Raw genomic sequence first — 24,908 nt, forward strand, 5'->3', positions numbered from 1 at the left:
GTTCCCTGTTTCCTTTAGTTCCTTTGTTTCTTGTGGAGCTTATCAAATCAAATCAACATGTTCTCCCTTTGTCACCAATGAGTTGTGTGACACTGATCATGTCAATCAATCGCTCCAGTTTCTATAAAATACAGAAAGTATATTGATGTTTCTAAAAAAAAAACATGCTCTCCACAATTCACAATAGCTAAGCTATGGAACCAATCTAGATGCCCTTCAACAGATGAATGGATATAAACTCAAATATAATCTTTAATAACTTTAAGCCATAATATATTTGCATATGTGATAAATATACATAATGTATGTCCCTCATTATTACTTTGTCTGACAATTCATTATCAAAGACATAAATAAATAAATGAAAATACTAAAAAAAAAAACTGAATAAATGTTTGTTGAATGAGTGAAAAAAAAAAAATGCTCTCTGGAGAGGAGTCAGTAGTTGCCATGTGGTGAAGGAAAAATGAAGAAGGGAATTCTGAATGAATAGGCACAATCTCCCCTCTTTCAACAAGAGAAGTTCCATCTGTATCTTTTAATTATTAGAGTCCAGAGTTAGATTTTCTTGAAACTCTGGTGTACTGCATTAAAACACATTTAAAAATCACTGGACTAGGAGGTTCCTAAAGTTCTTTCTGATCATTGTAAGATTCTGTAAGAATGTCAGCATCTAAGTTTTTCTAATTCTTCCACAGAACTTAATTCAAACATTGAAAACTTGCTCATCTTTGATCTACTCCCTGTTTCCCTTTCAAGCACTCTCTTTCCCTTATGACTTCAATCATCAGATATACACCAGTGACTATGAGCAAATCCAACCTGAAATGGAACTTTGAATTTTCAGTTGCCTTCCAGACATTTCCTGAAAATCCCCAAAGGGAATCTCAAGCACAAATGGAACCTATTATATTTCCACCACACAACCTCCAAACCTGCTCCTTCTCTAGGGCATTTTTACTTCTACTTGTAGCATTATCAGCCATTCAGATACCTAAAAATAATCACATGAGACATCTTGGTCTTCCTATTTCCTTCATGCCCTACATTGCATTCATGAACATATCCTTTTGGTTCTCCCTCAGTCATGTCTCTTTCCTCTTTTCTTCCCTTCATCCTGTCCTTTCCACCCAAATTCAGGTCTGCTCCTCTGTCATCACCAGGAGCAGCAGCAAGCACCTTGTCCATTGAAACAGCTTCACAACTGTTCCCAAGCCTCCATCTCCTCTGCCTTCAGTTCCTCCTCTGCAGTGCCTTTAAAATTCTCATATATGGAACTGGTTCTATTACTTCCTTTGCTTACATTTTATGGCTACCAAATGCCTAATGCACATGACCCTAAAACCCACTCAGTAGCCTGGTATTTTGTGTGCATCACAACATGAATCTATTCTACCTTTTTAGCTTCAGATCCTGCCATTCACCCTATTATCAGAAAACGAACTATGGCAGGCTTTACCAAAGTATCGCTCATTTACAAAACAATCCTACAAGTTACATACAAAAAAGTGTACACTCCTGTTATTATGTAGTGCAGTCTCATAGGAGTTTCCACATGATAATGAGAACTTCAAGGGATTCACACACACACACTTTAAATTCAAAACCATTGAGCTACTTAACAGGACATGACTATACAGTTCCCCAAATGCAACATAAATATTCATATTTCTGTGCCTTGGCTCAAAATATTTAATCTGCTGATAGTCCCTTCCTTGTGTCTCTCCCTGAAAACTAAACTAAATGCTTATCTCTTACAACCCGACTTAGATCACAATCCCCTCCCACACACATTCCTGTGCTGCCACCTCTCTGACTTGGCTCTGGCAGCATTTTGCCTGTTTGTTCAACAGCACATCCTATCAGTCATGTGCACACCTCACTCATCCACCGGAATTTTAGATTCAAATGATCATTTTATCCACCTTTACACCTCTAGGCTGTGGTCCTCATGGTAGACAAATATCTCATTGGGATAAACTAACAACTATACCGCAGTAATTCAAATAAATACTCATAACTTAATTATCCACTTCATACCAAGGAAAACAGGTCTCCAAGTTCAACATGAAGAAGGATCTTTTCTGGATCTAATTGAATAATCTCTCTCAAATCAAGAGAAAAGGCACTGCCCACGAGCAAGCCAATGATATCATAGCTTTATTGCAGCTACATCTGGTCTTTACTTGAAATATGTGTTTACAGGATGATCTCAGGAAACTATTTGGCTTTAGTTATATGATATCTATGGTAAGAACCCCTCTGTTCCCTCTTTATCAAACTAGTTGGGCAACGAGAATTTTTGTGTGCCTACAGTTGTGTGCCAAGTTCTCAGCACCACAGGAACCAAAGATATACAATAGGACCCATCGCTTCCTTCCCATATCCTGTTCTACACCCCAACACAAGCGACAGTGATCAAAGTCCCTTCATAATATTTCTCCTTGTGAAAGAGCTGTAGCTCCCACATTCTGTTACAGGATGGCTGATGTGCATTCCTACCCTGTACCTACCAGCTTGCCCTGGGTTATAATTTATAAGTTATATAAAGTAATGGACCATCTAGAGAAAATGTTGCTTTTTCAAAGATCCCCAAGTATACATCTGTATGATGGACTACAATGACTCCCAAGTAAGATTATTGTCTTTAGAGTAAATAATACACTTTTTCCCCCAGGTCTCAAAGCCAGTATTTAAATGATTATTCATAGGTGTTGTGGGAGACTTTAAGCTTTAGCTTGGCAATTCCCAACATAAAAATGGGTAATGTTTCAGAAACCTTGTTTATGCATCACATGCCCAGAAACTCACCATTGCCTCTTACATTATGTTCCAAATTCCCAGGCCAACCCCCAAAATCTATTTATCTCATCACACACCTGAAGGGTATTCAGTGACACCAACCCTCATTTACAGTATTGTTCCTTTGGGGAAAATGCCCTCTAAAATCTCAGTCAAATGGCATGCAAATACATCTCTACCTGCATTCAGCAGTGAATGGGGAAAGATGAGAGAATGAAGACAGAAATAATATTCTCAGAAATCAGAATCTTTTAATTCCTAAATAGGAGTTCAAAGACATGCCCTTCTCTAAAAGATTGTTCCTTATTAGGGGCAAAGAACTGAAGCCTCTACTATCAGAGGATTTTCAGAATTTGAAGTCGATCCCACCCTCTCAGTTACCTAGATGAAACATCAACATGCTTACAAGATTTGACATTGAATATGAAACTGTCTGACCTCTTGTCGGTATTTTCAATTTTCTCCTAATTCTCTTAAGTGTATATTGTAATTAGTATTCATTTTAAATAGGTTTTAAATGAACACATCATAGGAAATATTTTCCTGTCTTGCAGCAATTTAATATCAAATATATTTACAGTTTCAAAATATAAAACAAGCTCTTTCAAATTAAAAAAAAAGCTTTTTTATTATTTAAATGTAAAGGAGTTTTTAAATCTCATTTATTTTGTCAATTGGTTCTGCTTAACATTCTTCTGCCCAGTCCACTCTCAATTATCCATGCTAAGGAAGGGGAATCAGTGGCCTGGATAATCTAAAACAGCAGATAATTTTAAAAGCCCTTGTATTTGGCCCGGTCATACTTTACAATCAAATTCTGATTATCCACACTAATGAAAGGAAGAGCAGGCACCTTGAGAAAGATCCACACCAAGTTGGATCTGCTCATCTGACTTAGAGTACCCCAAGGAAGAAGGCCACAAAGTATGGTAGAAGGAAAACACAGGGCCCCACCTGCAACCAGTGGGGACCACCCATTCAAAATAAAAACACAGATCTACCACATCCATGTCGACACCTCTTGTGGTATTGGTCACTTTTAGAAGCATGGAGTTACGTTCAAGTGCTCCCAGGTTAAAAAAATGCAGATTATATATTGTTCAAAATAATATAGTAACAGATTGATCATACACACGAAGAAGCTCTTTGGGGGGCTCCCTTTGCCCCATCAGACACTCAGCCCCTTATTACCTCTACCATGCACACAGTAACACGCTTAGGAGAGTGGCATAAAGAATAGAGATGACAAAGATGGTATCTGGTGCAGGAAAAGCTCAGGCCAGGAAATAAGGCCTCCCAATTTCCTCTGTTGGTCTCATTCATGCCAATTGTCACATGTGCATTCAAGCAAAGGGAATCGCATGCACAAAGGTACAGAGGCATGAAGGTCATGGCATATTAAAAGGATGTCATGTGTTTCATTTTGGTTAAAGAATAAGATACTAAAGAAGCAAAAGAGGAAACTGGGGTAGAAGCAGAGGTAAAATTACAGAGTTTGTTCTGCCATGCAAGAAGTTCAGACATATCCTATAGAAGGTAAAATAAAATAAAAAAATAAAATAAAATAAAATAAAATAATAAAAAAATGTTTAATAATGATTAAAGTTTTTTGAACACTTGTCTCTTGGCCAGGACTGTTCTGATCATTTGATATTCAGAAACACATTTAAAATTCTTAGTAATTCTAAGATAGGCACTATTACTGTTCCCATTTTACAAATAAGGAAATTGAGGCCTACAAAGCTTAGGCATCTCCCAAGATCACACAGCTGGTAAGTGGTGATGTGAGGATTGAAACTTGGTCTTTTTGATTTCAGAGTTCATTCTCTCTTTTAATAAATAATAAGGTGATCAGAATTGTAAAAGACCACACTAGAAACAATATGCAGGAGAGATTGGAAGAAAATAGAAAGGAGGAAAGGAGAGATGTTAGCAACACAAAAGATAAGTTCCAGAGCTGAAGGAAAGGTAGAAGTGATAAAGAAACGGGGTGTAATCAAGAGGCTTGAAGGATAGAATAAAAAATAATTGAATATAAAAGAGAGCATAAAAAAAGAGTATGACATGAGTTCCATATTTCTGACTTAGAGATTTATGTGCTGCCCTAATAATTTTTTTAGGATCACTTAACCTTGTGCACCAGTGAGCTTAGCTGGAAAGGAACCCCTACCAGATGGGCAGGCCCAGGAAAGACAACCCAACCAGGAGCTTCTTTTTCCAGTTCAGTGCTGGCGAATAGTCATCCAAATAAACAAATGTCCTATCACAGCTGATTGATTTAGTAGTGACAAAAGAATTCATGAACAAATATGAAGGCCAGTATGTAGCTAGCACCCTCCTTCTAACTGAGTCATGGAGATTCAGCTATTTGTTTCTTATTCATCAAGGTCAGATATATGACTCACATATAGCTTTCTGTGTAACATCCACGTGCAAAGAGAGGGAGAGAAGGTATAGATGCAGAGACATGTTATCTCTTATCAAGATATTTGCAGAGGTCTTAAGAAAATTAAAATCTTTTTCAGAACATTCCTGTAGGGGTGGGGGGAGTGTATGTGTGCTCCTAAGTTTATAAATGAATAGATAAAGACCGAAAATTCATTCTCAAAATTTTAAAAATACCTCTTTGGCTGATTTTTAATTTGTTTAAATTTTTTGCTGTTTTTATCTATTAAATGTTTTACTATGACCTTGTATTCCTTTTAGAAATCAAAAATGTGTTTTCACTAAACATATGCTATAAGTTTCCACTTTATTCAGAACCTGCCAGTACAAAGAACACACAAGCAGTCCAACAGTTGTCAATAAATAACCTACATAGGGGCTGGAGTTGTAAGTCAGCAGTAGATAGAGCACTTGCCTAGCATGTGTGAGGCACTGGGTTCGATCCTCAGCACTGCATGTAAATAAATAAATAAAATATTGTGTCCATCTACAACTAAAAACGAATATTTAAAAAAATAAAATAAATAACCTACACAAACCAGTAGTACTGTAGTTTGCAGCACTCCCCATGAAGGCAACTGAGGTACAGGAAAACTTGGTACATGAAGAATCTGTGCTCAACAGAAACATAGGGAGTTAAGAAATGATGAATAATTCATTGCTTAGAGAGTTGACTCAGAAGCAACCGGCACACATGTGGCCTTCTTGGTCATAATAACCTTCTTCCACTGTGGCTTTTCTCACAGAGTCTGAATATATCACTTTCTCTTGTTAGATTGTCTGGAATTCCATTAATTCTTTACTATCTTATTGTCTTAGTTTATTTAGTCTGTGATAAGATAATGCAATAGACTGGGTGGCTTATAAACAATAGAAACTTCATTCCCACAGTTCTGGAGGCTGGAAGTCCTAGATCCAGGGATCAGGTGAGGGCCTTTTCTGATTCGTAGAGGACTGACTGTATTTTGGTTATGTTCTCATATGGCAAAGGAGGGAAGGCAGGTCTCTAGGATTTCTTTCATAAAGCAGGAATCCCCTTCATGAGGGCTTCACCCTCATAACCTGATCACCTCTCCAACGCCAAACTTCCAAATGTCATCACATTGCTTAGGCTTTCAAAATATGAATTGGAGTGGGGCAGGGGAGGCATACATTCAGTCTATAGCACTCATCTGCTTTCTAAAAAGCAGAGGACCAGAAAATTTCCAGAAGTTGGGTGCATCCATGATGATAAGGAGAATGGTAATGGTAAAAAAGAAGAGGGGAATTCATTCATTAACCCTGAATAATGTCTCAAAGTCCATGAGGCACTTGCTTATATTAATGCATGTTCACAAACAAACATAAATTAATAAATCACTTTATGTTAATAAAGATTTCAAGCTCCAGGTGGGGGGGTGAAGCATACATATTTCATTCTTTTTCCTCTCATGAACCCCTTGAAGTGATAGCAAATTAAAGGAATCCTGCAACTGCTAAAAACAAGAGAAGTTTCCAATAGAGAAGACCACATCTACTCAACAACTTCTGGAAAACAGAAAGAAAATAGTAGCAATTTGGCTGAGAAGGTAAGACAAAGTCTCACAACACAAGCTTACTTGCTGAAGCTCACCAATGAAGGTGATGATTAAAGATGTCTCCCCAGAGAGTCTCGGGGTCAACCAGTGCAGCCAGTAAGTCAGATCTCATAGTAGTCACCATCATGGTGACCAAGCAGAAGGCCATCTTTCTCACCTCTGGCCTGGCTGGTTTCTCTCCTCCATAAAGATGGAAGTTGAGGCTGCTTTGCCTCATGTTGAAGTCCCAAAAATCACTTCTTGAAAGTGAGAGAGTGACTGGAAAGGACTCCTATCATGGGTGCGAGGGCTAAACATGAACTTGAAGACAAGGGGAGACAGAAACACAAAGGTAAAGAATGAACACACTCTTCCTTAAATGCCCTTGCTATCTGAGATCTACACCCTGGCTCTCTCTCCTCCCATTCACGGTTCTTCAGGAGAGGTCCATCCACTGTTACCACCACTTCCTGGAACTCCCTTCCTTACGGAGGCACCCTGTTTCAGGTAGCCATGCTATCTAACTTTAAGGAAGACTAATCAGCTGCCAATACACACCAGCATATTCTTGAATTCATGAATGCGAAGGAGCTCCTAAGTGAGGATCATCAGGTGTTGCACAAAAAACAACATGGAAGATGAGAACCAAAGTAAACAGCCCAAAATCTCAATGATATCCAAAAAAGACACAGAAAAGAGAACTTAAATTTTTATTTTTCATACATTGACAATTTATAATTGTATACATCTAAGAGATATAAATTGATGTTATAATTCATGAATACAATATGATTTAATTAATCAAGCTAGTTAACATATCCATCACCTCAAATACTTAATTTTTTTTTGTGGTGAGAACATATGAATATATTCTCTTAGCAGTTTTGAGATGTGCAATATTCATCACCAGCTTGATTTACCATGACACACATACATATATATATGTATATATATACATATATTTATGTATGTGTATATATATACATATATATATGTACATATCCATATGTGGACATGTACAAAATCCTCCTGTCTGAAGCTGTCTATGCTCTGACCATCATCTTCTCAGTCTCCTACTCCTGGCCTCTGTGACCAGCATTCTGCACTCCTCTATTGTCAGTTCAATTGTTTTAGATTCCACATACAAATAAGAATGTGCAACATTTGCCTTTCAGTGTCTGGCTCATTTCATTTAGCATAGAGTTTTGCAATTCCATCAATGTTAATGATTTTTTCTTTGTCAAGACTAAATATTATTTCATCATGCATATATACCGTATTTTCTTGTCCATTAATCTGTTGGTGGACAGAGATTGATTCTGTCACTTAGTTATATGAATAATGTTAGTTATGTGAATAAGGTTGCGATGAACATGGGAGTGCAGATATCTCTTCAAAATACTGATTCAGATCCCTCTGAATAAATGCCAGAGAAAAGGATTGCTGGACTGAAAATTTGATTCCTTTTTTTGTTTTTGAAAATTTGATTTCTTAAATAATAGGAATAAATTTTATCATAAACCTGCAGATTTACATAATAAATGGAAAATGTTCAAAAAAATTAACATTATTAAAGAGACCCAGCATTGACAATATCCAGAAAACACAGCATAGCTTCCTAGGAAAGACTCAATTAATGAATTTATTCCTAAAAATTAGAATTACCATTGCCCTAACTAAATATTTAATAAAGGAGTTGAAAAATAGAGGAACTGTAACTAAATCCAAATACAGCTAAAATATAGTAATCTGGAAGAAAAGGTTGAGAAAATCATTCCAGATAAGAAGCACAAAATATATGAAAATTTCTCTAATATTCATTCAATGAATTTAAAGGAGGGAGAAAGATCAGCATTAGGATTTTGCAGATGATAAATCTGAGGTTTACAGAAAGAAATTAAGTGATTCAATTCATCAGCAGTCCATAAATAGACAATGATATATACCAGATGTGTTCCACTCTTCAGACCAAGGCTGAAATTCAATTAAGATGTAAAACTGTGGCCCCAATGGTTATACCCATTCCCATCCGTCAATGCCCTTGCCAGGCTAGTCGATACCTGTGGCTTACAGTTGGCATCTAATTGGTGAGTGTGTAGCAGTCAAAACCATCCCTGCCTCCACCTACACATCTTCCATTATGAATTTCATGGTCCAATTAAAAAAAAAAAAAGAAGCAATTTGAGATGCTGCAGAACTCAAATTTGAAACTGGAAGAATGAATAAGGGTTGTGTCTGTCACATCAAACTTTCAAGCTATGAAAAAATTCATGAGTAAATGCCCACTTCCCATCTTTCTCTTTCCTTACAAAAAATAAAGAACCATGCTTAAGTCAGTTTCCCCCTCTTTCTTAGGTTTCCCAGACAAGGAACAAATCTATCAAGCTCATGTTGTTATAGAAAAATAACCAGGGCAGCTAAAAGTTCAAGTCCCTTTATTTATTTTTTTTAGTTTATTTTTATTTTTATTTTTACAGACTGCATTTTGATTCATTATGCAGAAATGGGGTACAACTTTTCCTTTCTATGATTGTGCACAATGTGGATTCACACCATTCGTGTAATCATAAACGTACATAGGGTGATGATGTCTGTCTCATTCCACCATCTTTCAGACCCCTGCTCCCTCCTCCCTCTCATTTCCCTCTATATAATCTAAAGTTCCTCCATTCTTCTCTCACTCCCCACCCCCCTCACTCCCATCATATCTCATCATCCAACTTTTGGCCTTTGGTTTTTTGGGATTGACTTATTTCACTTAGCATGATATTCTCCAATTCCATCCATTTATCTGCAAATGCCATAATATTATTCTCCTCTATGACTGAATAATATTCCATTGTGTATATATACCACAGTTTCTTTATCCATTCATCTGTTAAAGAGCACCTAGGTTGGTTCCACAATCTAGCTATTGTGAATTGAGCTGCTATAAACATTGATGTGGCTGCATTACTGTAGTATGCTAATTTTAAGTCCTTCGGGTATAAACTATTAAATGCAATATTTGCTTTGGGGTTTTGGTTAAAAAAAAAATCAAGTCCCAAACTAAATGCTTAATCCAAAGAATTTAGCAGAAAATAGGGAGCAAAACACAGAGTTAAAAAGGGTTGAACAGAAAAACCAAATGGAGAGCAGTCTAGGGAAATAGGGAACTCTTTCTGGTACTGGCAGGAAGAAAATGTAAGGTGCCTCTAGCTCCAGTTTGTGCAAACCAACTGAGTTTCAAAAAAGGAACAAAGAAAAACAGTCTGTATAGAATCATACACTTGACCTAAAACCAGCCCGAACACCTGCTCTGTTCATTCTCCTTCTTAGAAAATTGTAAAACTAACCTTCGATTCCTTATCTATAGTATTCAACCTTTGACACACCAAGAAAAACAGAGATGGCCAAAGACAACCCTCAATTTCTGCCAACATAAAGCCAAAGTCAAAGTTAAATCAAGAGCAAGCATTGTATTGGTGTCGGGGGCATCACAAGAGTTTGTAATGACTTTCATAAAACCAGGTCCTTTGCTTCCCTGAGACCAAAAACTCAGGTCCCACTAGGAAGCATTAGTGGAGCAGCTTAGACTCTGCTTAGGATGTGAGGAATTTTACTGAGCATGCTCACTCTCAAGAGCCTCCTCTGAAATCACTGGGAGTTACAAGCTCGTAAGAGCCATAGAATTGGGTTCTAAACATCATTCTCACAGTTCTTCTGTGGCCGATAGAGGAAGTAAACAAAATACCACTGAGTCACCTGCTGGCTCTGGGCTCCACATTCCCTCCGGCCACAAACAATGGACAGAGTGGACCTCACATAGGGTTAAATTTCATGGGTATTTTTCTGTACTTAAAAATACTGAAGACCCCTGACTCTATATACAATGATTATCTGCATTTTCTCCCCTGCCTCTTGGCCTAACAAATACATTTTATAGGTTTTACAATGTCCTTTACAACTCACCTAAAATACATAATTTTCCTCCTGCTTATACCACTTATTTATTATTTATTTATTAGATTTATATTGTACCTTCCTCCAAAAGGCTCAAGGCGCCACATGCCGACTGTTATATAATAAACAATAAACTTTTCTTTAATACCATAAACAGTAAAGCAGCCAGAGGAGAGGCAGGAGGCATATGGACAGGAGAAGGAAGGGCCATGGGTCTGTTGAAATACACAGCCAAGTCATTAATAAGTTAGGAAGCCTTGTGAACGGAAGGTTCGCCCCTACCCCACTCCCTCAGTCGCACTTCAAAGACCCTGGCACTGTCCTCTATTCCAAAGAAAAGAACCAAATACCTCCACTTTTGCACAGGTTAAGGGGAAGTTGAATTGATGCTCTCTCAGAGTTCTCAAGAGAATATTTGAGAACAAATATACCTACACAGACACTGATTTGAAAATCAGTGGTAATGTTTTATAAAAATCACTGAAACATTAGTGTTTTCGTTTTTTTTTTTTTTTTTTTTTTTTAACAAATGTAATTCATGCTCAGTTCTCAGCTCTGCTGAATGTCTATTACTTTCAAAGTCTATATAGGCCAGGCAGCATAGAAATTCAAAAATTCTCAAAATCAGAAAGGGACAGTCTGGCCTCGGCTTTTAAATCGCAGGTCACGTTGATTTGACAAAGTCACGTGTTGATTTCCTGCCTCTGTAAGTCAGGAGATGGTGAAAAAGATGGTTAAACACTAACTCTGCCAGCATCTCCTGATAAAACTAGTCAAGAAGGAGGGTGTATATTCTAATTTGTGGCCAAAACTAGAAATGACCATTCCCACTGATGGAGCAGATGAGGTAACTCTTCCTATTTGCACAGAGCAGGAGTGAATGCAGCCCCAAAGAAAGAGAGAGCAAGAGCAGAATAAGTACCAGCATATTAGTGTCGGTACCTAGTTAGCACTACACACCAGGCACTCCTGTGTTCATTTCATATGCCAGCCCAGGACAGATCTAAAGACTGGGCAAGACCATCTTCCTGTTTTATAAATAAGGAAACTGAGACCTAAAAAAGTTATTTGCACCTGCTCAGTTAATAAGTGCTTGAGCTAAGATTCAAATCCAGCACTCTTAGGGTAGTAAATTAGCATACACAGAAAATGATTCTGCCCATTGACAAAGGTGGCACTTAACAACTCTTGACAAGAGCACGTTGTGTCCAGTTCCCCATCCTGGAAGCTGTTGATAGAGCCTTAACAATACATTAGCCGGTTAAGAACCACAAATTAAAAGCCTTAGCATAACACAGAAGCAAACCCATTGCAGAAGAGCATGAGACAAACTGCCTCCAGGGAGACAGAAGATGTGAAGCACTACTACGGAGACCACAGGAAGCTAGGAGGTCAGGACTGATGGTTAAGGTTGCCCAGGTACTAAGTGAGCAGGGGCTGGAAGCTGATAACTGAAACCCACCCTTTCTCTTGCACAACTGATTGCAGACTTAAACCAAGTGAACTGTAGAGTCCTCTGATGAGTCATTCTCAGTCTTTTATGTCATCCTTAAATGTGAATACCATACATTGAGCACTTACCAAGTGCCAATAACTTAGCATGCATCATCTTATTTAAACCTCTTAACTCTGCTACAGAGTAGATACCATAATTATCTCCATATTACAGACTAAATTAAATTTGTCCTAAAACTGTCTCCATACATAGAGAATTGTAACCTAAGTTAATATATAAATAAACACAACCTAACTTGGGAGCACTTGCTTGCGACAAGTGACCCAGTCTTGGCCAATCATAGCAGCCAAGATTTCAGCCAATCACAAGCCACAAACTACTCAGATATGCCCAAATGAGGCAGATGCTGAATTGTAAGCAGTCTATTTCTGTATGTCACTTGCATTTTTGTTTATAAACACTGCCTGTGCACTTTGTCAGGTGGAGCTCTGTGAATCTTCACTGGTTCACATTGCTGCCCAATTCATGAATCATTTCCTTGTTCAATAAGCTCTGCTAAATTTAATTTGTCTAAAGCTTGTTTCTTTGTTTGTTGGGTTAGCAGACTGGTATCAGCAGTGAGATCTGAAGTACACATCCAGCAAGCCCCAGGAGTACCAGGTGACTACATGTGCCCAGAGGGACCCATTGTGCCCATTGATCTCTGGTGGCAGTTTGGGTCATGAGAGTTCTCTTTCAGATGTAAGTCCCATGGATTTTTGTATTTTGAGGTTTTTTACTTTATCTGAGCATTGCTTTTAACTGATCAGTGTCCATAATTGTATTGGGTGCAGTAATTAACTGGAATTAATCAATTTAGAGTCCTATCTAGACATCTGTGAAAATGGGTTTACCCAAATCGAAGGAGTCAGTGTCTCCAGGAGTCTGAGAACTCACTTTGCAGATTACTAGCTAACATTGTATATAGCTATTAAGAGTCCAGAACCCATGTATTTTTTTGGAATATGGATTAACCTTTCTAAGGACAAGTTAGAATTACAGTCGCCTCAGTGGGGAAGTTTTAATCATTTGTGAAGTTCATGATAAAAGTCAAAATCCAAAATGCCACAAAAACATTGGGATACATTATTTAATTGGTACATAGAAGGACCTAAAACCTTAAATGAATCAAAGATTACCTCTTCATGGGGTTCCTTACCAAAGGCAAATTTTTAAAAAAAATATTAAAAGTCTTTTTCACAAATAGTATTTAAAAGCTTTAGCCATCTGGGCAGGAAATTTTGTTCTTTTGGCCAGAAAAACAATTTGGATAGAGATATGCTTCAATAAATTAATGAGCTTTGCATTATTATAATTGGCACATGGCTAAAATTTTCGAAAAAAAGCTGAGTTCTGCTCTGTCTGTATATTTATGTATATATACATGTATGATATGTACGCATCATATTTTTTCCATTTCTTTATGATATTGTCAAATTAAACTCTTAAAGACCTCTGTTGGATTGGCTTTAAGAAAAATAACTTTATATATGATGTATTTTCTCGAGAAATAATCATGAACCCAAATTCCTTTCATGTTCACATGATCTGAGCAAATTTTAATAAATAAAAATATTCTTAATTTGATTAAAAGAGGCCTGCCTTCAGAGTTTTCAGTACTAAATATGATGAAGATACATAACTTTTACTACCTAGGTTTCCTGGTAAAATAAATTTATGTTATCTCTATATTAAAATCTTCGTTAGCAAGAAAGATAACTTAAGATGATGACTGGTTATTTAATAGTTCATTTTTATAATCAATCCAAATAAAATTGTCTAAAATGAGTTAAATAGAGGTGTGAGATCAAATTCCCATGGAATACATGTCCTTCCCAAACCAGAAGGTTTTAGTATTCTTCTCACAAGAATGGGTAATTGAGCCTGGCACAGTGGCAAACAATTCTAATCCCAGAGACTTAGGAGGCTGAGGCAGGCAGATCTTGAGTTCAAAGCCAGCCTCAATAACAGTGAGGCACTAAGCAATTTAGTGAGACCCTGTCTCAAATAAAATACTAAATAGGACTGGGGATATGGCTCAGTGGTTGAGTGCAGCTGAGTTCAATCCTAAGTACCTCCCCCAAAAATAATGGAAAATTAAGATAAAATGTTGCCTCCTTCGGAGTTTCTTATTACAGAGAAACTAAAGATATTTGGAATCATTAATAAAAATGTTCTGTGCCACATTGACAAACCATACTATGGGAAAACATATGCTTCTATCGGTTACCATTTGTAGATTTGCCAGGTTGCTGGTATGACAGACAGTTTACCTTTACTTGATTCCCAGTGTTCCCTGGAAATTAAGGACACAAAGTGTTAAGAATTCTAAGTAATATATGTAACTTCAATTTACATAATAATGGAAACAACTCTGTCTATAAGTATGCAAGGAAAGTAAGATGTGCTTTGGTTAAATAAAATAGAGTCATTTTTGTCCTAACATAGAATGACTAGTGCTCCAAAATGAGAAGATGAAACATTTAGGAGAAAGACTATTCTGCTATTAAGACTAGTGCAACACTTAAAACTTGTGAATTGTTTATTTCTTGAATTTTCCACTTAACATTTTTCACTTGCTATTAACCTCAGGAAACAGAAACCAGGAAAAGTGAGACCACAGATAATGGAAGACTATTGCATTGTGCTTCCACACTCATGTAAATATGTGCCTTCCATACTCAAGGCCACCTATGTGGGTATAAGTCATTGCTTGTAAGGTGTCATCAATTAAATCGGTAATCTCTCTTTCCACTCAATGTGGTAATTACCCTTACAGCACACTATTAAGATATCACATGAAATTATGTTTCCCTTTTGACCTTGTTCATGAACTAAGCACACAAATTTAACTGACCTCTGCTCAGATGACAATAGGTGGCCCTCTTCCAGTCACCAGGTGCCTTTATCTGGTCTACAGAGAATTTGCTTACTTGTTTGACTTCTTCCCTGGTTTAGGTTTTGCTCTTTGGCCTGGCTTACTCTTGCCTTCCAAAGAGCTTCCCCTGAGACTTCCAATAAAACCTCCATAATCAGAGGTCAAAGTGGCCAATAACCAAAATTAGCACTAACCTTGAAAGAGGTGAAATTAGATAAGTTAGTTTCTACTGAGGGAACGTGCCGATGGGATTCCTGGGGGCTCACTCTTAGTGGAGGTGGAGTGTCATTAATATGGAATTTAAAGCTAATCCATATATTAGGGAAAATCTTGGATTTTATGGCCGATCAGACATCCTAGGGTTCAGAGAGTTAGACACCACTCCTTGAAAGGTGGATGAGAACATTCCTGTTTGATAAAAACTCTCAAGGAAGTATTACATTTCCTCCTTGCCCATATTGTGGGTTTGTGTATGTACTGAACCAAATTGAATGTTATACTTGCCTCTTCTCTGATCTTATTACCATCAAAAGCTAAATTTAAAAGGTGGCTGATGCTATTATTTCTCTGGACATTAGACACTGTCACTAAATACATTAAGAAAATTTCTCAAGAGAAGGGAACACATGATGGACTTTGGGAAGTAGCTAAGAATTAGTTCGTAGGCATTCTAAATAGTGCATGGAGAATTTTTATGTCGTAGTGTATCCCCAGGTTACTATGACCCTCATTACCAGGCTAACTACAAAAATCAATACCTCTTTAAATCAGGTCATTTTGTAGTGACTATGACCCCTAATTGCCATCACACCCGAAACAACTGACTTGATCGTGACCAGATGAACTTGAATACTGTTGAGCTATATCTTTATTGCTTGAACTTTGAATTATTTGATTTTGATAAGTTTGGTACATGGAGACTTCTGTTAAGGAGAGCATTTTAATTCTTTGTACTTTTCTCCTGATACTCATCATAATATTCTCCCTGGTACATTGTTGCTACTCAAAAGTCTTAAATGCTTGTATGCAGTCATCTTTTGTATGTTAGTTCATCTCATTATAGTTAGAATAACAAAAACATGAACAAAACATAAAGAATCTCCCAACTAACTTGACAATGTGAATTCTGAAATCTATACTGAAACCACACAAATCCAATATGATAGTGACAGAAAGGATGTCAGAAAGGATGGGCTGGTCTCTCAAAATCTTTGGTCACTTTTTGATAGACCTGCCAAAAGGGGGGAATTAGATTCAATTAAGATTTATCTAAAGCTCGCTGGGTATGGTGGTACATTCCCATAAGGCCAGCTGCTCAGGAGTCTAAGGCAGGAGAATCTCAATTTCAATACCAGTCTGGACTACTTAGCAAGAACATGTCTCAAAATGAAAATAAAAGAGTTGCGGATTTGGCACAATGGTAAAGCACCTGCATAGCATGTATGAGGTCCTGGGCTCAATCCTCAATACCGAGAAAAAAAATTTTTACTCAATTCTTCCTCTATACATAGAGAACTGTAATTGAATTTAATATGAAAACACACCACAACCCACTGGAGAATGTATTCTTGTAACAAGTAATAAAGTCTTGGACAATCATAGCAGCCAAACTTTCAGCCAATCATCAACTGCAAACTGTTCAGACACATCCAAACAAGGCAAATGCTGAGTTGTAACCCATCAAACTATTTCTATAAGTCATTTCCATTTTCTGTCTGTAAATACCACCTGCTGTCATTGCTGGGGTGGAGCTCTCTGAACCTTTATAGGTTTAGGATGCTGTACAATTTGTGAATCCTTTTTTCATCCAAATAAACGCTGATAAATTCATTGTGTTGAAAGGTTGGGGTAATTTCTTTTTTCCTCTTTTAACAGGAGGCACAGAAAAATTGCGTAACTTGCCAAAGTCACAAAACCAGTAAGAAGCAGGGCTAGACACCAAGTCTAAGCAGTCTGGCTCTTCAGTCCATCTTCCCAGGCACTGTGTTCGGGCGCTTTGCTTGCTCGACCACCCCCTCGCTGATCTGTCTGACCTCCCTTTCAAGAACGAAACTAACAAAGATCATCTCTTTTTTTCTTTACTCCTAGAATGCCAGGCTATTTAGGTGTCTACCCTAACCAAGCAGAAACTACCAGGGACAAGAGAAAAGAAGATACCGTGGTGAGAAGGGCAGCAGGGGCATCCCTGCTAACCAGGACATTCCTCAACGTCCCTTTAAAAGAGCCTCATGTCACAGAGCATGTATGTACAAAAATGTGCAACTCCCATAGGCATCGTCCTCTGCACGTCTGCTGCAGCAGGTGCAGCGGGGACTCCTCATTCCCCTTTCTGTGCACCCAGGAAACAGTCGTAGAAGCTGGGAATCAGCAGCAGCCTGAGTTGTGCCAGGATCAACTTGTATTCTCTCTCTGTCTTGAAAAATTTCCCCATCCTCCTTCAAATGACTCTCTTTTGGTTCTTTAATTTTTAGATGAAATGACATTAATTCAGAGTCTCCTCGACCATCCAACTTCAAGAAGCCACACTGATATAGACCCCTTCACTGCCACATCCTGTTATCAGAACAGCACATCCTACAAGCCATGAAGTTCTCACAGACTGATTACCAGTTCTTGTTGGTGTATTAGTTCTCTAAGGGATGCTTCAACAAAGAGCCACAAACCAATGGTTTAACCAACTGAAACTCATTCTCTTCCAGTTCAAGAGTCCAGAAGTTCAAACTCAGGGTGTCCAGCAAGGCCATGCTCCTGTTGAGACTCTAGGAAGAGTCCTTTCTTGCCTTTTCTGGTGGTTAGCCACCTTCTTTGGAATTTTTTAGCTTATAATTGTTCCTTTGTTCCATGGTGTTCCTCTCATAGGTCTCTTGTCTGTGTCCAAATTTCCTTCTTAAAAGAACACGAGTCATACTGGATTAAGTGCCCACTCTACTCCACTATGATCACATCTTAACTTAGCTAATTACATCTTCAAATGACTAGTGCTAGCCTCCAGAAATGTAAGAGAATAAATTTGTGTTGTTTAAGCCTCACAGCTTGTGGTAATTTGTCACAGCAGCCCTAGGAAGCTACTCTGAGAGACTCACTTAGCTTCGTTTAACCCAGGGTTTTACACACTTATTTGATCAAATATAATAATAATAAATATTTCCCTGTGATAAGCAATTAACCTTTTATTCCTTAGGGGAAAAGTAGATGGGTTTTAGAAAACTTAATCTTCCTACTATACAGATGAAAAAACTGAGACTCAGAGGAGGAGACCACATTCACATGCTGAGGCATGGGGGAAGGGAGGCCAGGCCAGACTCCAAGTCCATTCTGAGTTCTCTTTACCATTTATAATTAGCTGTTCCCTTTGCTTCTCAGCTGCCCCCAGGAAATGGGGTGCCAAGTACAAGATAAGATTTGGCTCTGTGTTCACCAGGAACAGTGCAGAGCGCTTTGAGGAAGCTACTCAATATTTTTCCTGTCAGCAAAAGAAATTTTCCTCTTTTCTTAAAGGGTTTAGGGAAAATATGTCCAAGAAACCAATCACAAAAGCAGCTGGTCCAGTGAAAACAGGTGTGTGGGATGAACTTGGGGTGAGTGAAAATACAGTTTGACGAGTACGTTTGCACCCACCCCTGGTGCCTAAGGAAAGAGAGGGGAACACGGCCCCTACTGTCTGAAAAGGGGCACAGTTGCATCTAGAAAGTTGCCGATTCTTTGACACTTTTTCTTCTCTTTTTTTCTCCTTGTCCCACCCTCATCTCCAGGTATATGGAACCCACCAGAAGCAATACATTCCAGCCCTGGCAAAGGAGGGGGGCTTCTCCTACCTTCCACTTGATACGCAGCAGTGGCTGCCCCCCATCCAAATCCCTCAGGAAAAGCCATGGCTTGAGTCTGTCAACCTGGCCTTCAGCTTCAGGAACTCAGCACCCTTTCTGCCAGAGGCACCAAACAGCTGTGCAAGTAAGTGAACTCTCACCTCAGGCCAAAGTCCCAGAATGCAAATATGTGTGCCACAAGATTAAAGGATCCCACCTTTAGAAGAATCCAAATCACTTTGTACAGGAGAACAATTGCACCTGCTTCCCGCGCTCTGCCTGATCCTGAACAGAGCTTGGTCAGTCTGAGGACCAAGTTAACTTTTTACCTTTTCATGTAACACATAGACATTGTTTTTAAAAATCATGCAATTCAACTAGAATTTCCCTTTAGCCAATTTCTCCCAATTCCTGAGCCCTGCTTCCTAGAGACAACCATTTTCAGCCATTTCTTCTGGTATTTACTCTCATGTAATTTAAATACTAGGCTCATTCTGCTGCAGCTTAATTTTTTTTTAATTAAGTAACTATCGACTTCTGAGCGTAAGGGTGCAGGATCTAGTACATTGCTCTTTCTTCCCTCTCCCCTCTCTCCACCGCCTTCCTCCATTCACCCTACACAAGGTTACTTTTCCTAATGAAATAAATTCGATGTTTGTGTCACTGTGACCACATTTGACTTCCATGCTCACCTGTAACTATTTCCTCTGCACTTGGTCAACTCTCTGCTCTTCATATTTATTTTATTGCCTCTATACTATCACTAACTCATCCCAACCACACCTCCAGTATAAACCTCTGATTGTTCAAACAGTTCTTCTCCCCTGCCCCATTCTGCACTGTTAAGTTACTACAGAGCTATACTCCACGGTCCCCTTCATGTCCTCCAGCGAGTTTCCTTCCCCGCTCTCCTTGTCTTTCCCCATCTTTGTTTCTTCTCCCCTTTCAAAGAAACAAATCCTTGATGACTTTCTGACAAAAGGGGACAAGGGAGAGAAGTATTTCAAAACCCCTTAGTTCTGGAATTGCCTTTAGTCTAGCATCACACTTGATAAGCAGTTTGCTTACTACTGGACTGTATCATGGCAATAATTTTCAATCCAAATTTTGAAGGCATTGGTTGATGGTTTTCTAACTTCCGGTGAAGTTATTGAGAAGTTTGATGACAACGGATATTTTATATTTTATATATTTTATATTTTACCTGTTTTGTTCCCCAGCCCTCCCTCACTGCCCCCCAAGCTTGTATTTCTGAAATTTCACAGACATGTGCCTTGGGATGGGACTTTTCTTCCTCTGGCCTGGGCACCCAGTGGGTGTGACACAGTAATGTCCAGTGTCCACGGCAGGAGAGACTAGATGGCTGGTCCACAGAAACTCACTGAAAACAGCTTTGAGACTTTGCTACAAATGTAAAATTGATACAAAATGAATTCTATTTTTTTGAAAAAGTTCCAGTGGGAAGAGGATCTGGGGATAATCAGTGAGGAGCATTCCTTTCGGCTTTCCCAAGTAGGTACTGGATCATACTAGGCTGTGTAAACTCGTGAACAGAAGATGTGGAAGGAGAGTGAATTGAAATACCACTCTCTCCAGTTATTCTAACCCTAAGAAGAAAGAAGAGCTTCAATGTGGAAGGAAAGGGATAAAGATATTTAAAAGCTTTTTTTTGGTTTAAAAAAAAAACAGCAAAACTGCAGGTCAAGCTATTAAATATAACCCCAAATCATTCATTTCTGAAGCCATTATTGTTAACGGAATGAAAAAAATAAATATGAAAAAAAATTTTCATTGTGAAACACTAGATGGCAGTGTTGCAACTTTTTAGGTTTACAAGCGACTTGGGAAGTGGTATTAAAAACTAGTATACCAGGACTGAGGGTGCACGCCAGTAGCCCCTCGCTCATTATTACTGCTCTCTCAAGATGCTTCTCCAGGGGGAAAAAAATACCATCTTCTGAGTGCTCCACACTCTCTAAAGTTATTTTTCCACAGCAGAATTTAGTTTTTCTCAACTTTAATCAGATCGTCCAGCACTGTGGAAGAACAGCTGAGCAGAGACATGGATGACAGAGCAAACGCTTGAAAACACAATACCAGGCAGCTTGAGACTTGGACAGATGTGGAATTTGACTACTGGAGGAGAAAATAAAAACAAACTTCCTTGACCCTGAACCCTGACCCGGGTGGGGTTAGCAGGGCAGGGTAACAAAGAGAGAAAGGAGAGGAAAATCCCATAAGCTTACTTCCTTAACAAGTGTTGTAGAGAAAAGCAGACCAAGCTAAATTGTGACAGGGCTGCAAAGACCGTGAAGAGATCACACAGTTCAACCCAAACTGTGGGCTGAACTCTGTGCCAGGCAGGACAGTCACTGTGGCATCCACAGCTGGTCAGTCTCCCTAGAAGAAATTTAGTCAATACAACTTCTCCCTACCTATAGATAGTAACGAATAAAACTAGGGGGAACACCTCCGAAATGAGTTCTCTCAATTATCCATCTAGAAGGAACTTGCAGAAGGATTTCTGCTAGCTGAAAGAGACTGGAGTTCCCTCTTCCTCACCATGGTTAAGGGGAATAGGATGGAACAGACCTGAGTACTGATCACTCCTGGGGAGTGCTGACTCCAGCCCAGTACTCCCACAGCCTCTGTGAAGGAACTCCAGCAAAGATGAGCCAATACTACCCTACCCTGTCACAGCGACGGGTAAAACACCAAAGATCTGCAGCAGCCAGGATGGAGGCTTCTGTGCCACAGACTGCCCACAGAGAACCTGCACTCAGGTCCCACAGTTGCAGACAACCACCAAGCTCTTTGCTGCCACAAAGAAGACCTTGTGGAGGGAAGTGGATATTCAGCAATCCATAGCAGTCAGTGGCAGCCCTGAGCCCTGTACCCAGTACTCCCCGTACCCAACAGAAATAGCCAGCAGAGGTAGCATCCTCCAGGCACACAGACTCAGGACTGACTAACAAGCACCAGCTGGTGAGAAAATCATAACAACAAGGGAAGTCACTCCTGGTGCCCACGCATCTCTAGTGGGGTCCACTGCTGTGAGTCCCAGAATTGCCAGATATCTCTCATTCCGATGCATTGATTCACAGAAGGCAATTCCTGAGGATAACCTCCAATCAACAAGCACAGAACCTTAGCACGTATACAACACAGTATACCCCACAAAGGATCTTGCAGAGGAGCATCCCACCAGCTACCATCCAGTATGCCCAGATAAAAGTCCACTGACTTGTGACCTATGCATTCCAAGGTGGGCAGCAGCACTATACCCCCACAAGGACCAACTAATGCTATATCAAAGACTACAATATCTCTATCTTAGACTGCACTCTCCAAAATATACATGGGGAACCTACATTGGGTTTGACAGCACTGGATGTATGAAACTTTTCTTCAGGAGGGTACATAAGACTGCACACCCCTCACAGGAAGTAACCAATCTGCTAAGTCACAGATAATTAGCAACCATCTCCTATTACCCACTAGAAAGCCAGCAGGTACCTGGATACATCAAAGATAGAAGAATCAAATTAAATGAAAATCAAGCACTTAAAATAAATCAAAATAGCAGGATATACAAAGAAATCCTCTATATTAACACTGAATGTAAATGGTCTAAACTCTCCAGCCAAAAGACATAGATTGGCAGGGAAAAAAAAAAAACAAAATCCAACCATAAGTTATTTACAAGAGGCTAACCTCACAGGCAAAGATATTCACAGACTGAAGGTGAAAGGATGGGAAAAGATATACCATACAAATGGAGAAGGTGAGCAAGCACGAATAGCTACTCTCATATTTGGCAAAGTGAACTTCGAGTCAAAATTAATCAAAACAGACAAAGGAGGTCACTTCGCCCTGGTTAAATGAATCATACAACAAGATATAATGATTATATTTATGCCCCAAATATCGGTGTACCTACATACACAAAACAAACCTATTCAATATAAAATACACCTCAATACAATAATAATGTGTGATTTCAACACACCTTTCTCACTAATAGATACATCATTCAGATCAAAACTAAGACTCTTCAGAAATAAAAATGTTATTAACCAAATGGACCTAATAGACATCTGTAAAATACTTCATACATCAACAACTAAAATCACTTTCTTCTCAACTGCTCATGTAACAGTCTTTAAAATATTTTAGGACACAAAGTAAGTCTTAACAAATACAAAAAGTAGGAACAATTATGTGCATATTTTCAGATCATAAAAGGATAAAATTAGAAATCCACAATAAGATCAAATAAGAAACCATTTCAACACGCTTTTCATTGCTATTTTAAAAGAAGTCAATAATATATATGTATATCTACATATATATTTAAACTCTCAGGTTTAATTTATTTTTAATGTTTTTATTAGTGTATTAAAGTTATACATAATAACAGGATTCATTTTGACATAGTAGTATATGCATAGAGTAAAATTTGTTCCATTTCTATCCCCATTTTAATACCTGGAGACTAATGCACCTTTGAATGAGGAAAGGGTCACAAAAGCAATCAGAGAAATTTTTTAAGAATCTTAGAAACAAGAACAAAAAGACAACATATTAAAATCTCTGAGACAGTACGAAGACAAGTCTAAGAGGAAAGGTTATAGCAATGAGCTCCTATATTTAAAAAAAACACACACAGAAAGTACCCAGGTAAATAATCCAATGTTATACCACAAGGCCCAAGAAAAGGAAAAACAAACTAATTCCAAAATCAGAAGATAGGAAATAATTAAGACCAGAGATGATATTAATGAAAATGAGAATTAAAAAATGCAAAGGATCAATGCAAAAGAGACCCTTCCAGTGATTATTCCAATATTTTTCTACTACATGATTCTTAAATTAAATTTTAAAATATATAGTAAAATATAAATTTATAAAAGCAACAAATAAATGGAAGACCAGCAGAGCAGAGAAGAATGGGAGAGAGAAGACGGGAGGGAAAGAGGAAGCGCTGGGACTGAAATGGAGTAAATTAAATTCCATGCATGTATAATTATGTTGAATTAACCCCACTGTTATGTATAACCATAATGCACTAATAAAACATTAAAAAAAGACATTAAGTCTGATAATTTATATATATACATATAATTGACCTCTTTTAAAATAACAATAAAAAGCATATTAACATAAATAACATATTTATAAAAGATAATCTTATAATTCAAAAAAAATTTAGTGAAAAGAGTGGCATTATTTTACACTTTTGCAAATTCTATCACTCTGGTTTAGTAGAAGACCGTGGGATGTTCATGTCTTCTTCTTACTCAATTTGCTGCCTCTGAAACACCAGTATTAACTCACAGAAGAATGAGAAGGAAGGAAAAGGAAAATCATGTATTAGTATTATTATGGAAGTAGTTCCTCTGTATCTTTCTCACCTTTCAAAACCCCGTCTCACTTATGTTCTCTGATTTAAGATCTTTATGATTCTAAGTCAAGAATTTGCAGCCCTAATCTTAGGTAAGAAAGAATCGCTGTGTTTCTTTATTTTCTTCTTTTTTTAAATTTTTGTTTAGTTTTACAGACTACCTTTTGATTCATTGTACACAAATGGTGCACATCTTTATTTTCTTTATACACAAAGAGTTCGGTCTTCGTGGCTCCATTTGGAAAGACTGGATGAAAATTTTGTCATTATTCAGATCCCCTCTACTTGATTGTAGGACCATACAAGAAAATTTAGGATTCATGAAAACCAAATTTTTTACAATGCCTATTCCACTGCCTCCCAGTTTTTGTGTCAGGACTTTTTTAACTCTTAAAATTAAGACTCCTAATGAGGTATTTTCCTTTAATGTGGAAGATTAACACTGATTAACACTAGGATGTCCGCTCTCTGAAACTACCACAGTCCCTTCAAGACCATTGACTGCTAGGTTTTGTTTGTTTGTTTGTTTGTTGAGGTGCTGGATCAATCCCAGGGTTTCACACAGGTGCGCACAGGTTCT

At 38.2% G+C, this 24,908-nt stretch overlaps 1 protein-coding gene across 1 annotated transcript in view; it reads right to left on the bottom strand.

The window, feature by feature from the left end:
* Window positions 1–18,991, bottom strand: part of LOC124995082 (cytosolic beta-glucosidase) — a 108,544-nt gene extending 89,553 nt beyond the window's left edge. Inside the window, exon 1 of the mRNA XM_047567528.1 lies at window positions 18,934–18,991. Within this exon, the coding sequence (XP_047423484.1) occupies window positions 18,934–18,991 (58 nt within the window). The remainder of the gene's footprint in view (window positions 1–18,933) is intronic.
* Window positions 18,992–24,908: the final 5,917 nt, after the last annotated feature.

The sequence above is a fragment of the Sciurus carolinensis genome, chromosome 10, assembly GCF_902686445.1.
Source record: "Sciurus carolinensis chromosome 10, mSciCar1.2, whole genome shotgun sequence".
In the NCBI taxonomy this organism is placed as follows: domain Eukaryota; kingdom Metazoa; phylum Chordata; class Mammalia; order Rodentia; family Sciuridae; genus Sciurus; species Sciurus carolinensis.